The sequence below is a fragment of the Tetranychus urticae genome, chromosome 1 (assembly GCF_039701765.1).
Source record: "Tetranychus urticae isolate SD_2017Ah chromosome 1, NJAU_TeUrti_SD_1.0, whole genome shotgun sequence".
Classification (NCBI taxonomy): Eukaryota; Metazoa; Arthropoda; class Arachnida; order Trombidiformes; family Tetranychidae; genus Tetranychus; species Tetranychus urticae.
In genome coordinates, this window is record NC_142958.1 from 32,288,094 (window position 1) to 32,301,437 (window position 13,344).

At 32.2% G+C, this 13,344-nt stretch overlaps 4 protein-coding genes and 1 long non-coding RNA gene across 5 annotated transcripts; 2 read left to right on the plus strand and 3 right to left on the minus strand.

The window, feature by feature from the left end:
• Positions 1 to 188: 188 nt before the first annotated feature.
• LOC107361583 (uncharacterized) lies at positions 189 to 2,144 on the minus strand. The gene is made up of 6 exons (XM_015928418.3): positions 1,914 to 2,144; positions 1,642 to 1,701; positions 1,456 to 1,559; positions 1,104 to 1,386; positions 808 to 1,037; positions 189 to 736 (listed from the first exon to the last, which is right to left on the minus strand). The coding sequence occupies exons 1-6, from the start codon at positions 1,999 to 2,001 to the stop codon at positions 371 to 373; spliced, it is 1,131 nt and encodes a 376-aa protein (XP_015783904.2). The 5' UTR covers positions 2,002 to 2,144; the 3' UTR covers positions 189 to 370.
• A 1,478-nt stretch (positions 2,145 to 3,622) lies between these two features.
• Positions 3,623 to 5,835, minus strand: LOC107361911 (uncharacterized). Its single transcript, XM_015928857.3, has 6 exons — positions 5,508 to 5,835; positions 5,370 to 5,429; positions 5,189 to 5,289; positions 4,834 to 5,116; positions 4,533 to 4,765; positions 3,623 to 4,460 (listed from the first exon to the last, which is right to left on the minus strand). The coding sequence occupies exons 1-6, from the start codon at positions 5,593 to 5,595 to the stop codon at positions 4,086 to 4,088; spliced, it is 1,140 nt and encodes a 379-aa protein (XP_015784343.2). The 5' UTR covers positions 5,596 to 5,835; the 3' UTR covers positions 3,623 to 4,085.
• A 1,138-nt stretch (positions 5,836 to 6,973) lies between these two features.
• On the plus strand, positions 6,974 to 7,526 carry LOC107361912 (uncharacterized). The gene is made up of 2 exons (XR_001568592.3): positions 6,974 to 7,091; positions 7,161 to 7,526. It is a non-coding gene; the product is annotated as an uncharacterized LOC107361912 (long non-coding RNA).
• LOC107361910 (uncharacterized) lies at positions 7,514 to 10,427 on the minus strand. The gene is made up of 2 exons (XM_015928856.3): positions 8,512 to 10,427; positions 7,514 to 8,433 (listed from the first exon to the last, which is right to left on the minus strand). The coding sequence occupies exons 1-2, from the start codon at positions 10,302 to 10,304 to the stop codon at positions 7,626 to 7,628; spliced, it is 2,601 nt and encodes an 866-aa protein (XP_015784342.2). The 5' UTR covers positions 10,305 to 10,427; the 3' UTR covers positions 7,514 to 7,625.
• Positions 10,428 to 10,511: 84 nt separating this feature from the next.
• Positions 10,512 to 13,263, plus strand: Srp72 (signal recognition particle 72). Its single transcript, XM_015928855.3, has 9 exons — positions 10,512 to 10,735; positions 10,831 to 10,945; positions 11,014 to 11,137; positions 11,197 to 11,461; positions 11,537 to 11,690; positions 11,758 to 12,307; positions 12,382 to 12,563; positions 12,645 to 12,974; positions 13,060 to 13,263. Exons 1-9 carry the CDS (start codon positions 10,630 to 10,632, stop codon positions 13,175 to 13,177), a joined length of 1,944 nt encoding a protein of 647 aa, XP_015784341.1. The 5' UTR covers positions 10,512 to 10,629; the 3' UTR covers positions 13,178 to 13,263.
• The last annotated feature ends 81 nt before the right edge of the window (positions 13,264 to 13,344 follow it).

Here is a 13,344-nt window from a genome sequence, read left to right on the forward strand (position 1 = left end):
TATTTTGTTTCATCATTTTCACCTTCATCAACCATCTTTGCCATCGTTATCTTCATTATCATCATCTTTATCTTTTTATCAACATTGGGTAAGTGATTGCTTGAACCTTACTAACCGCAACACCCTTTAGCTCAAAAGTGTGATTGTTGACCTGATCATTTCCATACCAAATAAATTATAAAAATGAATTGACTCATTTCTTGATTTAATGAACAGTCTTTTACAAAAAAGTAGCACCAAACATCAATTGATTTTACAGATCAATACAAAGTCTTTAGTGATGAGGTTATGATAACCAAAGATGGGCTGATCATCGACATGAGAGAATTCACAAATAAAATCTCCTTAAACTTATCCGTTGAACTACTCTTTATTCATCAGGATCAAGTAAAAAAGGCATCTCATGAAAGTCTCTGAAAAAACAGTACTTCATGAAATCAAGTCCTCGACCAATACGAACACGTTCACTTGATAAATAAGCCCATTTCTTTTTTATTTCAGTTTCATCTTTCCAAACGAGTGAAATTGAACGATTATGATGTTCACAGTACCAATCAATATATTCAGTTGACTTGAATGCCGAATCTCTGACGTCAATAAGAGTAATACGGGGAAGTAGCTTCAAAAATGCGGCAATATTTTCATCCAATATTTCTTCGGAAGCTCTGATAGACAAATGTTTCAAATTTGGATATTTGCTCAAAATACGTCTTAAGAATGACCAATCAGCATCATACTGTAATGTCAAGAAGGGAAATATGAAACACTGTGAAAATCTGAGTCTTAAATTTTAAAAGAAATACTAACAAGCAAAAGAACTAAATCTTCTAGAACATAATTTTTAATCTCACTATTAACGTAAGGTTTGTCATCTTGAGTAACATGATAGGCACTTTTCAAGGCTGGACAATGGTCTGCAAGGCTGAATCCATAATATCTATTGATATTATCTGCCCAGTTTGCCCATAGAGATACTTCCAAAATCTCTAGCTTTTCAAGAACAGGTCCAGTATAACATTTGTCTTCGTCAGGGTAGGCTGTAATACAAATGAAGATACGAATATATAGAGTATCTAATAAAACAAGAAAAGAATGAAACTTACAAGTATATAAGTCTTCAAGATGAAGTCGCCTTAAATTTGGAAAATATTTGGCACAACTGGCAAACTGAGAAACATCGCAATGGGAAATGAATAATTGCGTTAGCTTCGGTCCTTGTATATCATTTGCAAAAAAATTATAACAATGGGAAGCTGCTATCATTTCAATGTCAGGAATATAGAATCTGGTGTCTTCCAAAAATTCATCCCATGAACCAAATTGCAATCCTTTGGCTGGAAAAACCTCCCAGGGTTTCAATTCAAAGCGCCCATCTATGTCTAGAATCTTTAAATAAAATCTAATAAAACCAATCTTTTGTCTTGATTCACAATTTTTCTCGTGCAATAAACTCACCCTGAGTCTAGGAAGCAATATTGATATTCTATACTTCTCTAGTGGGTCGTCATCTTTAAAGAACATAGTATAATTAGCAGGATAACCATCTCTTTCCGATGAATCTTTATTGAAGAAAGGAGTTTATTAGTGTCATCTTTATTGGTTTATAACAAATGTTGTGTTCATATTAAAGTTTTAACTTACTTGTCAAATATTTAACCCTGTGTAATCTCTTTAAAACCAAATTTTCCCATCTTTTACAGACTGTTGATAGATTAAAGACAATTAATAGCGTTTTAAAGTATAATACAGTGATCTCTCAAGTTCCCTTCAAACGGCAATAGTTACTGGGCAACTTAAGGCTAGAGAAAGAGACCTTCTTCTCTGTCTCTTTCTATTTCTGTCTCTTTTTCAAATATGAGAGAGACTACTGTAAACAAAATACTCATTTTAATTAAGATGAAAGCTATACTTACCTTCAGCACAATTCATAAGAGCCTCAAAGTTATTGAGAAGATTGAAAATAAGTAATAAACAGTCATCAGGCAATTCATCGATATTCATTTTAGCAACTTGAAAATATTACAACGTGAAACAATAATACAATGTGAAAACCAAAATCAAAAAGATACAACTTGAAATTATAAAAACAAAACTGCAAAGAACGGTTTAGTGGATTTAGAATAATTTACATAGCTTATCCCTGCTATGCGCCCAGCTGGTAAATCTTAAGATCTTGAATCGCGCCTAAAATTAAAATGTGCGACTCGCTGAAAACAATAACACCATCTTCTGTTCATTCATTGACACTCTTTTTCATAGTTATTCAATCGGGTTTCAATTTTATTATTGCTAAGGTTGATCTTGAATTTTGTAAATTATTTTTACCGCTCTGCAGCTCTATTTACAGCGTAATGTACGAGCATGCTTATAAGAAACAAGCGCGAAAATGAGCTTCTTAATTTCCTTAACTTACTAACCACTTTTTAGAAACAAGAGAACCCCATGAGTTGCCTAAAACCGACTTGAATGAGTGATGTGTCATTGAATAGAGGATGATAGGGCAAGGTGAAGGGTTTTTTCTGTAAACTCAATAGTTCCTGAGATATTACTGAGAAATTTGAATTAATCAACAGATAAACAAATCATGATGATATATTAGATCAAGATTTGTAAGAAAATGAACTTGGGAAAAACAAGGTCGATACTGCATAAGTGCTTCGATTGTGAACAAGTCATTTCAAGAGATAAATATTGCCTAGTTAATATGCTGAAATTCATTTTTGACAAACAAGTAAACTAGATTAGATTAGTGAACATTAGTTTACGGACACTTTCTTTGGTCTACAGTTTGCTGAATTTAGGCGAATCACCACAAAATTGTCTCGATGATTTCGATATACATTGTATAATACAAAAACACAAAAATGATTTACTAAGGAACTCAATACTCTCTCAGAAGATCGTTGTTTATTCATCAGGATCGAGTAGAATAGGCAACTCATTATATTTTCTGAGAAAACAGTATTTCATGAAATCAAATCTACGACCAATATGAACACTTTTTCTTGATAAATGAGGCCATTTCTTTGTTGTTAAAGGTCTTTTTTGGTACGTCTACAGTACCATTCAATGTACTCAGTTGACTTTTCGGTTACTTTTCGTGAAATTCTGATATCAATGAGCCTAATACAAGGAAGCAATTCCAACAGTTCGGGAATATTTTCATCAGATATTCCTGTGTCATGCTCTCTTCTGATAACCAAATGTTTCAAATTTGGACATTGGCTCAATATGCATCTTAAAACTGACCATTCTTGGCCATCCTCCTGTAATGTTAAACAAAACATTGTCAAAATTCGAGCTTCAATTTTTAAAAAAGAAATACTAAAAAATCGATAACTACTAGTAAATCAAGTAAATCTTCTAAGAAATGGTTTTTGATTTCACTGTTGACGAAGAATTCTTGATCAGTTTGAATATAATGAAAGGTACTTTTCAAAGCTATATTTTCAATCGATAGTAAAACATATAATAAGCATCCATCAGGCAATTTATCGATATTAATTTTAGCAACTTGAAAAGACAATGTGAAAACCAAAACCAAAAAAATACAACTTGAAATGATATAAAGGCCGAATGTCAAAGAATTATTTAAAAGTGTTTAGCAATGAACAGTTTATTATCTCTCAAGCAATGAAACAAATTTGAAATAACATGAAATATCAGATAATCTGGATAAGTGTGAAAAGCTTATTCCTGCTATTTATCGAGCTATAAATTTTGTTTCACACATGTCAAACTCTATGTCACCATTGAAACTCGCAAAAGGTGATAATGTTTAACGTCATTAGGTACCAATTTCATGTATCGGATACATTTACACATGTGATCTTGGAACTCCAGTTCGACCTCATTGTTGTTGAATATTGTTGAATTCTGTCTTAAGTGACTCAATGCAAAATTCGAGTTAGAATTTTGTTTCATTTCGAGGATATCGAATTTTATTCAATTTGAAAGGCTTTGGTTCGCTTGAGATAAAAAATACTCCTTCATACTTGAACAAGCTTTCTTCCAACCAAAACGTTTGAATTTAATTATTTTTTACACAATCAAGGGATGATGAACTGCAAGATTGTTCATTTATTTCATTCATCAGGATCAAGTAAAAAAGGCATATCATCATAGTCTCTGAAAAAACACCATTTCATGAAATCAAGCCCTCGACCAATACGAACGTGTTTAGTTAATGAATTAGGCCATTCCTTTGTTATTTCAGTTCCGTTGTGCCGATAATAGAATGAAATTGAACGATTACGACGTTGACAGTACCAATCAATATAATCAGCTGACTTTTCAGTCACTTCTTGTGAGTCTCTGATATCGATAAGAGTTAAACGAGGAAGTAGCTTTAAAAGTTCAGGAATATTTTCATCAGATATGTATGTGCCTCCTCTGATAGCCAAATGTTTCAGATTTGGATACTTGCTTAAAATACATCTTAAGATAGACCAATCACATCCCTGTAATGTCAAGAAGAGAAATATTAAGCATTGTGAAAATCTGAGTTGTAAATATTTAAAAGAAATACTTACAAATAAAAGAACTAAATCTTCTAAAACATAATTTTTAATCTCACTATTGACGAAAGGCTCACGAGATTGAATAACATGAAAGGCACTTTTCAAGGCTGGACAATGGTCTGCAAGGCTGAATCCATAATATTTTTTGTTAAAAAATTCTGCATATTCAGCGAATAAAGATATTTCCAAAATCTCTAGCTTTTCAAGAACAGGTCCAGTATAACATTTGTCAACAAAAGGGGCATCTGTTTCATAAACAAGAAGATAAGAATAAATTGAGAATCTAATAAAACAAGAATAAGATAAAACTTACAAGTGCGTACGTCTTCAATATGAAGTCGCTTCAAGTTCGGAAAATATTTAGCATGCCTGGAAAACCTGGATACATTGCAATGTAAAATGTATAATTGCTCTATCTTCGGGCCTTGTTTAGCATTTGCAAAGGAATTATAAAAGTCTTGAGCTGCTATCATTTCAACGGATGGAATATCCAATGTGATATTATCCAAATATCCATAATATGAAAGCAATTGTAATCCTTTGACTGGCAAATTAGAAATTAAATCCAGGTAATGCCATTCACATAAGTCTAGAATCTTCAAAATAAATTAATCAACCAAAAATCAGTCCATTTCTTGTTTAAATTGTTCCTCATGCAATAAACCAACCTTTAGTTTAGGAAACCATTTTGATGTTCCTATTTGCTCTAGTCGATCGTCTTCACTAAAGTATATCGTACCGGCAGGATAACGATCCCTTTCCAATGAATCTTTATTGAAGAAAGGGTTACATTACTATCTTTATGGTTAATAACAAATGTTGGGTTCAAATATTAAAGTTTCAACTCACTTGTCAAGTATTTAACAGTTTTTAATCTTTTGAAAACCAAATGTTTCCATCTTTCACAGACTGTTGATAGATCAAAGACAATGTTAATAAAAGTATAATACATTTATTTATTTCAATCAAGATGAAAGCTATATTTACCTGAAGCACAATTCATAAGAGTCTCAAAGTTATTTAAAAGATTGAAAATAAGAAATAAGCAGTCATCGGGTAATTTATCGATATTCATTTCAACAACTTGTAAAGACAATATCAGAACTTAAATAAAATAGATACAACTTGAAATGATAAAAGGTCCAAATATCAAAGCATTGTTTAGTGGATATGAAATAGTTTACACGGCTTATCCTAGTGCTGGGCGATTTTATCGATAAAATCGATAATTATCGCTGCAGCCAGCGATCATCGATTACCATGAGCAAACATCGATGTTCTCTAAAGCCCCTTTTGCCATGCTATTCAAGGTCATTTTGAATTTTTTTCACTACTTTAAACTTTTCCTGGAACTTTTTCACTAAACATAGATTATCGATGATCATCGATTTTCATTGAAAAAAGTCATAGTCTTTTTCATAGTTATTCAATCGGCTTTTCTAATTGCTATAATTGTTTTTAAATTATTTTTACCGCTCTGCAGCTCTATTTAATGTACGAGTATCCTCATATGAAACAAGCGCGAAACTGAACTTCTTAATTTCCTTATTAAGAGATTTAATTTATCAACAGATAAACTAATCTCGATGATAAATAGTCAAACGTTGTAAGAAAATGAACTCTGGAAAAAAACCTCGATATTGCATAAGTGTTTCGATTCTGAACAAGTCATTTCAAGAGATAGATAGGGCCAAATGTTTAAATTAATTTTTGAAAAACAAGTAAACTAGATTAAATTAGTGAACTTTAGTTATCGGACACTTTCTTTGGTCTACAGTTTGCTGAATTTTGGCGAATCACCACAAAATTGTCTCGATGATTTCGATATACATTGTATAATACAAAAACACAAAAATGATTTACTAGGGGACTCAATACTCTCTCAGAAGATCGTCGTTTATTCATCAGGATCGAGTAGAATAGGCAACTCATTATATTTACCTTCAGCACAATTCAGAAGAGTCTCAAATCTATTAAAAAGATTGAATATATATAATAAGCAGTCATCCGGCAATTTATCGATATTAATTTTAAGTTGAAAAGACAATGTGAAAAGCAAAATCAAAAAGATGCAACTTTAAATTATAAAAAGGCCGAATGTCATAGAACTGTTTACTGATGAACATTTATTTATGAACCAAGCAATGAAAAAAATCAGATAATTGAATAAGCGTGAATAGCTTCTTGCAGCTATTCGCTCAGCCGGTAGATTTTATGATTCTGGGCCTAATGTTAAATGCTGCTCGATTAAAACAATATCATTATCTTTCTTTTAATTTATTGACAGGCTTTTTCATAGTATTCAACCGAGTTTGAATTTTATAGTAGCTAAAATTGATATTTTATCAATCTCAAAATTGATTTTGAGTTTTGAAAATTGTTTTTACCGCTCTGCAGCTCTATTTAATGTACGAGCATGCTCTTTGGCAAGAGTTAGACTTTACTGACAAGAGATTTGACTTTTCAAGAACAAATCTTGTTTATATTCAACTGTTTGGTGCACAATTAACAATCTGATCTTATATTAGTTGATACCATCGAATTTTCGTATTCAAATATCAACTAGAAATGGTAAGTAACTCATTTGTTTTGATTTTAAATGAAATATCATTAATATTTTACGTATTCTTATCTTTAAAGGCTACAGATGAAAAACCTATGCTGAATTTGGCTTATGAATATGCAACTGATTTCCATCAGGCTTTCGCCATGATTGCGTTCACTGCAATTGCCATGGCTTTGATTATTTTAGGAGTATCAGTTGGAATGTGGAACATGGATCCTGGTCGAGACTCAATTATCTACCGAGCAACTAGTCAAAAAATGAAAAAAGATCAGTGAATTCGGTGAATTCATCTTTCCATTCCTCATTCTCTTTTTTTGTTTCAACTTGTTGTAATTTGATTTCATGGTGTCTATTGTGTGAAGCCAATTGAATTTTTTTTATTTGTTAATCAAGATTTTTAATGTTATTTATTCAGTATTAAAAAGAATTATATAACAGAATCAATGTTTTAATTTTTGGTATTTATATTGACATTCGGTATGGATTTCTCTATCGGTGAATATGACTAAATAAAAAAACACCTTCCAATTCTGGTTCTTTCATCTACCAAGTTGTGTACAAATTGTTACCATGACTGCAATCATGAAGATTAGGAAAGATTGGAAAGTTTCATATAATAATTTAGGGCTAACCACGGTCCAAATGAAGAGATGGTTACGAAGAATCAACGCCACTATCATGAAATATCCAACAGTGAGAAATTGTGAGGTAATTAAAAAACTAAATGTACCTGTGATTGCTTTTGTAACTCTGAAAGCCAGAAGGTTAGATTTTACTTCAGTAATTCTCACAAACATCATGAGAAGCCAAAAAATTAGTTGAGAATAGGTATTTGAAACAATTAAAATACTAGTAAATAATGGCATATAATCATCTAATCCTATGTAACCAGAAGCTACATCAATAGTAGAAATATCATTAGAGTTACCTTGGCTATAATAAAAAGTATAACCAAAAGTCAAGTAAGTAGATATAAAATAAATAAGATGAGAGAAATCATTTTTGAGACTCCACTTAGTGATTGAATAGATAATTTTTTCCAATCCAATGGAAATAGCTATTAGAGGTATATTGACTAGTTTCGAAAGTAGGCATATAAGTAAAATCCAGCAAACGGTAAAGGTTCTAAGAATGCTAGGCGTTAGTTCATTATTTCGCCTAGTTCTTTTAGGTATCAATCCATCAATCAAGTTACAATCAAAGTCGATATTTCGCCTTTTGAAAAAATTTTCCATCAATAAAAGCAATATGTGCAGATAGATCAATCGAGCTTTGAATAAAGATGACAATGGAGGAATCAGATTGAAAAATGGCAATCGATACGTTGTTAAAAAATTTGTGTCACACCTAAAGTAAAAAAAATAAAAGATGTTAGTCAAAATTATTTAGTCTGTTAGTCTTTCTCTATTTTTAGATGAAATTTACCTGTAAAGATAGATCCAAAACAGTCCTGAAATTAAGATGCATTGCTGTTTGCTGAATCGGCTTGCACTCGAAAAAAATGAAATTATGGTTAAAAAAATTATCATTAAAGAAGTTGTCAATCTTCGATTCGATTTCAAATTAAATAAATCACTTAGAAATGGCGTATACACAGTTTGCCATGAAGATACTATTCGAATTAGTATGATTGCAGAGATGTGTCCAATAATTCCAACTGCATAGTCAAAAGGCAATGACATGAAATTGAATAAACTTGGAACGGTACGTTGGACTAGAAAAAAATTTAACGCACTAAGTATCACGATTGTTGATGATAAAAATGACCAGAAAAAAGGTTCCATTTCAACAAAACTAGTAGATCCAAGAAGTACTATTCGCGCGCCAATAGCAAATAGCATGAAAACTTGTAAAGGTTCATTCAAGTTGCCATTGAATATCACAGAATTGACTTCTTTATATTCATTCTCCAAAATTTTAATGGCGCTGAAAAAACACATTAATATGGCGATAACTTGGATAAAGAGACCAATTGAAGAGGTGTATTCTTGATTTATAATTACTTCCTTTTGAGCATTTTGTAAAAATTCTTCGTAATTTTTTTCAACAGACTTCAACACGGTAGATGTTTTGTTGACACTAGAGATATATTCCGAATGACCCTCAACTGCTTTTGATAAAATGTTGACAGTGGCATCGCTAAATTTCATCAAATTTTTCATTTGCATGCTGTTTTCAAATAGATAACATGTTGTTTGATCCAATGGTACAGACCAATGTTTCATTAGAGGTGTAATTAATTTACCATGACTTTTAATTGGAATCGGAAGCCCAAAGAGAAGCGAGATGGTGGCAGTAATATCTACTTGTTGTACACTTTGTTGTACATTATTGGCCCAGGTCATTTTTGACAATAAACCTGTATGAATGAACAATAATCCTGTATTAATTTCAGGACTAGATGATCCACCATGGTTACCATCATCAGTCATGCCGTGATCACCAGTAACTAAAATCAGATATGGTTCATTTTGCGCTGAAACCTTTTCATAAATTGATTCAATTACATAGTCCATTTCATGAAGTTTTTGAGGCAATAAATGTGATTTTGCACCAAAACTGTGACCAATATGATCCAATCCAAGGTAGTGAAGGATCATAAAATCCCATTGTTCAAGCTGATTAAGTTCAGGTCTCATATTATCTGTTACATTGGTGTCCACTTCAGTATAGTCCGTTGCAAAAAATGAATAAGTTAAATTGAACTTGATAAACGTTTCTTTCGAGAACATCTTCATCCATGTATCATCGCCATAGAATATAATTCTTCGACCAGCTTCTTTAGCTTTACTAATGAAATTGTCTTCATTGAAACTACCAGCGTTTAAATTCCTAATGATATCGAGGAAGTTGGGTCTGATGCCGGCTAATAAAGCTTTCAATCGAGGCATTGTCACAGTTGGTGTTGCAGCTGTGCTTGTAAATCTTATGGCAGTGTTGTTGTTTAAAAGTTCCGAAACAAATGGCATTGATTGTACAGAAATGAAATCAGCTCTTAACGCGTCTATCAGAACGAATACCAACTTTTTAAACATTGGCTCCTTTTTATATAATTCACAATGATTTACAATTGGCTTCACAGCGATCATGTTGTCATATTGATTGAGGTTGTCAAGATTCTGGTTGTCAGAAAGTGAGAAATATCCATAAAGAAACAGCACAATTGCTACAAAATGAATAACAATATACACAAAGTTTACTAATTTAGTAAACGCCATTTTAAAGTTGGATATTTCTTAATTAACTTAAATTTTGTAAACAAAACTTGAAGCCTGCGAATTGCAGGTGAGATCTAAACGGTAATAAATGTGATCGGATCAAAGTGTGTTTACTTTTTGGATTTAATCCTGTTTATTTTTTTCTGGGCGGAGTTTCAGTTTACAGTTTTCACTTACATAACGATCCCCAGTTATGTTGGCATTTATTTCAACACGAACCGATGGTTTTCTTGAAATATAAACAATTATTCCAGGGTTTGTGATATTTTCTGTTTTGCTCTATCCTGTTTCTTAATGATTCTGGTAAATTAATAATTTATTCATCATGAGCACTAATCCAGACAAAAAGAATTTAAGTACGCTTTTCAGTGATTTCGTCAAATATGAAAGGATCAACAACTACCAACAAGCATTGAAAGTTGCAGATAAAAGTATGTAAACCAATGTTTTCTTCTGCCTCGTGTATGTTATTTACTGTATATTTCATGTTTTAATTTTCTCTTTCACATCCAATTCTATTCATCAGTTCTATCTTTGGAAAAAGATAATATCAAGGCAGGACATTGCAAGGTAGTTTGTCTCATCCAGGAAAGCCAATTTACTGAAGCACTCGACGAAATCACACGTAATCCTGCTCTCAGGTTTGTTTATATTTTCATGGAGTTGCCCAATAATATTCTAATTTTATCTTCTTTATTTTGATTTGCAGTGAGGAATGCATATTTGAAAAAGCCTATTGTGAATATAGACTGAATAAAGCCGATGATTGTCTCAAGACATTAGATTCTCATCCAGAGCCAGATTTTCGAGAAAAAGAGCTAAGATGCCAAGCAGTAAGTAGTAATGCAACTGTCATCATTACTTCTAATCCATTATAATTCTTGTTTTTCAGCTTTACAGACTGGAGAAATACCAAGAAGCCTATGATTTATATTTAGAGTTATTGAAAGAATCAGCTGATGATTCCGATAATGAAAGAGAAGCTAATTTAGCAGCTGTTGCTGCTGGATTAGCACAAGAAAATCCTAAAGCTGTCGAAAACTTACCACAGCTTGAAGAAAGAGAAAATTTCTACGAGATATATTACAACAAAGCGTGCATAGAATTGTCTAGAGAAAATTATCCTGGAGCTCGTCAAATTCTCAATGATGCTGAAGGTGAATTTCCACATTTTTCATATTTCCCTCACTTCTTTTAACTTTGAGTTTCTGGCCATTTTTTCAAATTCATAGAAATCTGTCGAAAATCATTAGAAGGAGAAGGATGGACTGAAGAAGAGATTGATTCCGAACTCGCCATCATTCGTGGTCAGTTGGGTTATGTTGATCAAATGTTAGGAGATCTGGATTCAGCATCAAAAATGTATAACCAAGCATTGAAGTTGAAGTAAGTTTCTTAAAACACATTTCTCGTTTGCATGCATTAACTATTTGATTTTTTCTGCTCTTTTCAGACCCACTGATCCTCTTGTGATCGCTGTTGCCTGCAACAACATTGTTACAATCAATAAAGATCAAAACATCTTTGATTCTCGAAAGAAAACGAAACAAGCTTTGAATGAAATCAACAACCCAAAACTTAGCGTTTCACAGAGAAGATCCATCGTATTTAATAACTGCCTTCTTCTACTACTGACCAATCAATCTGATGCTTGTCGTAAACAACTCATACAATTTAAAACCATGTTTCCAGAGGCTACAGTGGATTCTTTAGTTTTGGAAGCAGCATTATTACGTAAAGAAAGAAAAGTTAATGATGCTATAGAGATTCTTCGAAAATATAAAAATTATGACCCAGATAATATAGAAGCACCGTTTATCATCATACAACTTCTTTTATCAGAAGGACGTCATAAAGAGGCTTTAAGCCAGGTCACTGAATTACAAAATAAGCAGAAATTAGCATTGATATCGATCATGGTCGCGCTTCATTTGAACTTAGAAGATAAAGTTGGTGCTATTAAAGTATTAAAGACTGCAATCTCTTGGTTCCAAACAAATAAGGTTAGAAAACTCGACTCAACTCAGAAAACTTGATAATTTTATCTAAGAAACCTTTTTTTATTTGTTTACTATAGCCAAAAGGTTCAGAACTGATAATTCTGTATCGAAAAGCAGCTAAACTGATGATGGAAAATAAAGATCATAAGGGAGCTGTCGTTTTGCTTGAAGAACTTCGTAAACATAACCCTGATAATCCAAAAGTTTTAGCTCATCTAATTTCTGCATATTCTCAAATCGACCCAGCTAAAGCTAAAGAGTAAGTACATTAGTTTCAACCTTTATTATGATAATTATGATAAAGTTATCAAAATAACTTAAAATTTATTTACTCTTTCAGAATCATGCAATATTTGCCACCATTAGAGCAAGAAATCGCCGGTGTTGATGTTGACGCATTAGAAACTAGTAATTGGTCTTTAGGGGCTAAATATGTAAAGAAAATCACTAAAGTTGAACCTTCGCCGGGTAACATTAAAGAAGATATCAAGAAAACTAAAAAGAGGAAAAAGAAAAAGCAACTTCCTAAAAAATTCGATCCTGATGTTGATCCAAACCCTGAAAGATGGTTACCTAGGTGGCAACGATCAACTTATAAGAAAAAGAAAGACAAAAGAGGAACTCAATTTGTAGGTAAAGGCACCCAAGGTGCTGTCGGCGGTGCAGAACCGTAAGTATTTAACATTCGACTGCTTATTATCGAAACATATCTTTTTAAACGAAAATTAATAATCTTTCATGTTTTTTAATCACAGTGAACCAACTTCCAAGAGCTCACCCAAGCCAGGAGCTTCTAATGTTGAAGCATCTCCTAACTTAAAAGGTCCAAGAATGGCGCAAAAGAAACAAAAAAAGAAGCCAAATCGAAGATAGATATTAACCGAGCTCTAATTTTGCTAAATGTCATTGTTTAGTATTTTCTTTAAATTTTTATTAAATTGGAATGACTTGAAACTTTATTACGATTTACAAAACTTCAAGAATGATCAAGCTTCTAAAAACACAGCATGCAATTTTTACTGATTGAAGGTAAGAAATTA

Coding starts and splice junctions, on each gene's coding strand:
- LOC107361583 (XM_015928418.3), bottom strand. CDS start 2,001: ATGAATATCGATGAATTGCCTGATGACTGTTTATTACTTATTTTCAAT. Junction 1,702..1,913: donor TCTTATGAATTGTGCTGAAG/GTAAGTATAGCT, acceptor ATCTATCAACAG/TCTGTAAAAGATGGGAAAAT. Junction 1,560..1,641: donor CAGGGTTAAATATTTGACAA/GTAAGTTAAAAC, acceptor TCTTCAATAAAG/ATTCATCGGAAAGAGATGGT.
- LOC107361911 (XM_015928857.3), bottom strand. CDS start 5,595: ATGAATATCGATAAATTACCCGATGACTGCTTATTTCTTATTTTCAAT. Junction 5,430..5,507: donor TCTTATGAATTGTGCTTCAG/GTAAATATAGCT, acceptor ATCTATCAACAG/TCTGTGAAAGATGGAAACAT. Junction 5,117..5,188: donor AATGGTTTCCTAAACTAAAG/GTTGGTTTATTG, acceptor TTTATTTTGAAG/ATTCTAGACTTATGTGAATG.
- Srp72 (XM_015928855.3), top strand. CDS start 10,630: ATGAGCACTAATCCAGACAAAAAGAATTTAAGTACGCTTTTCAGTGAT. Junction 10,736..10,830: donor ATTGAAAGTTGCAGATAAAA/GTATGTAAACCA, acceptor TCTATTCATCAG/TTCTATCTTTGGAAAAAGAT. Junction 10,946..11,013: donor ACACGTAATCCTGCTCTCAG/GTTTGTTTATAT, acceptor TTTGATTTGCAG/TGAGGAATGCATATTTGAAA.
- LOC107361910 (XM_015928856.3), bottom strand. CDS start 10,304: ATGGCGTTTACTAAATTAGTAAACTTTGTGTATATTGTTATTCATTTT. Junction 8,434..8,511: donor TTTTGGATCTATCTTTACAG/GTAAATTTCATC, acceptor TTTTTACTTTAG/GTGTGACACAAATTTTTTAA.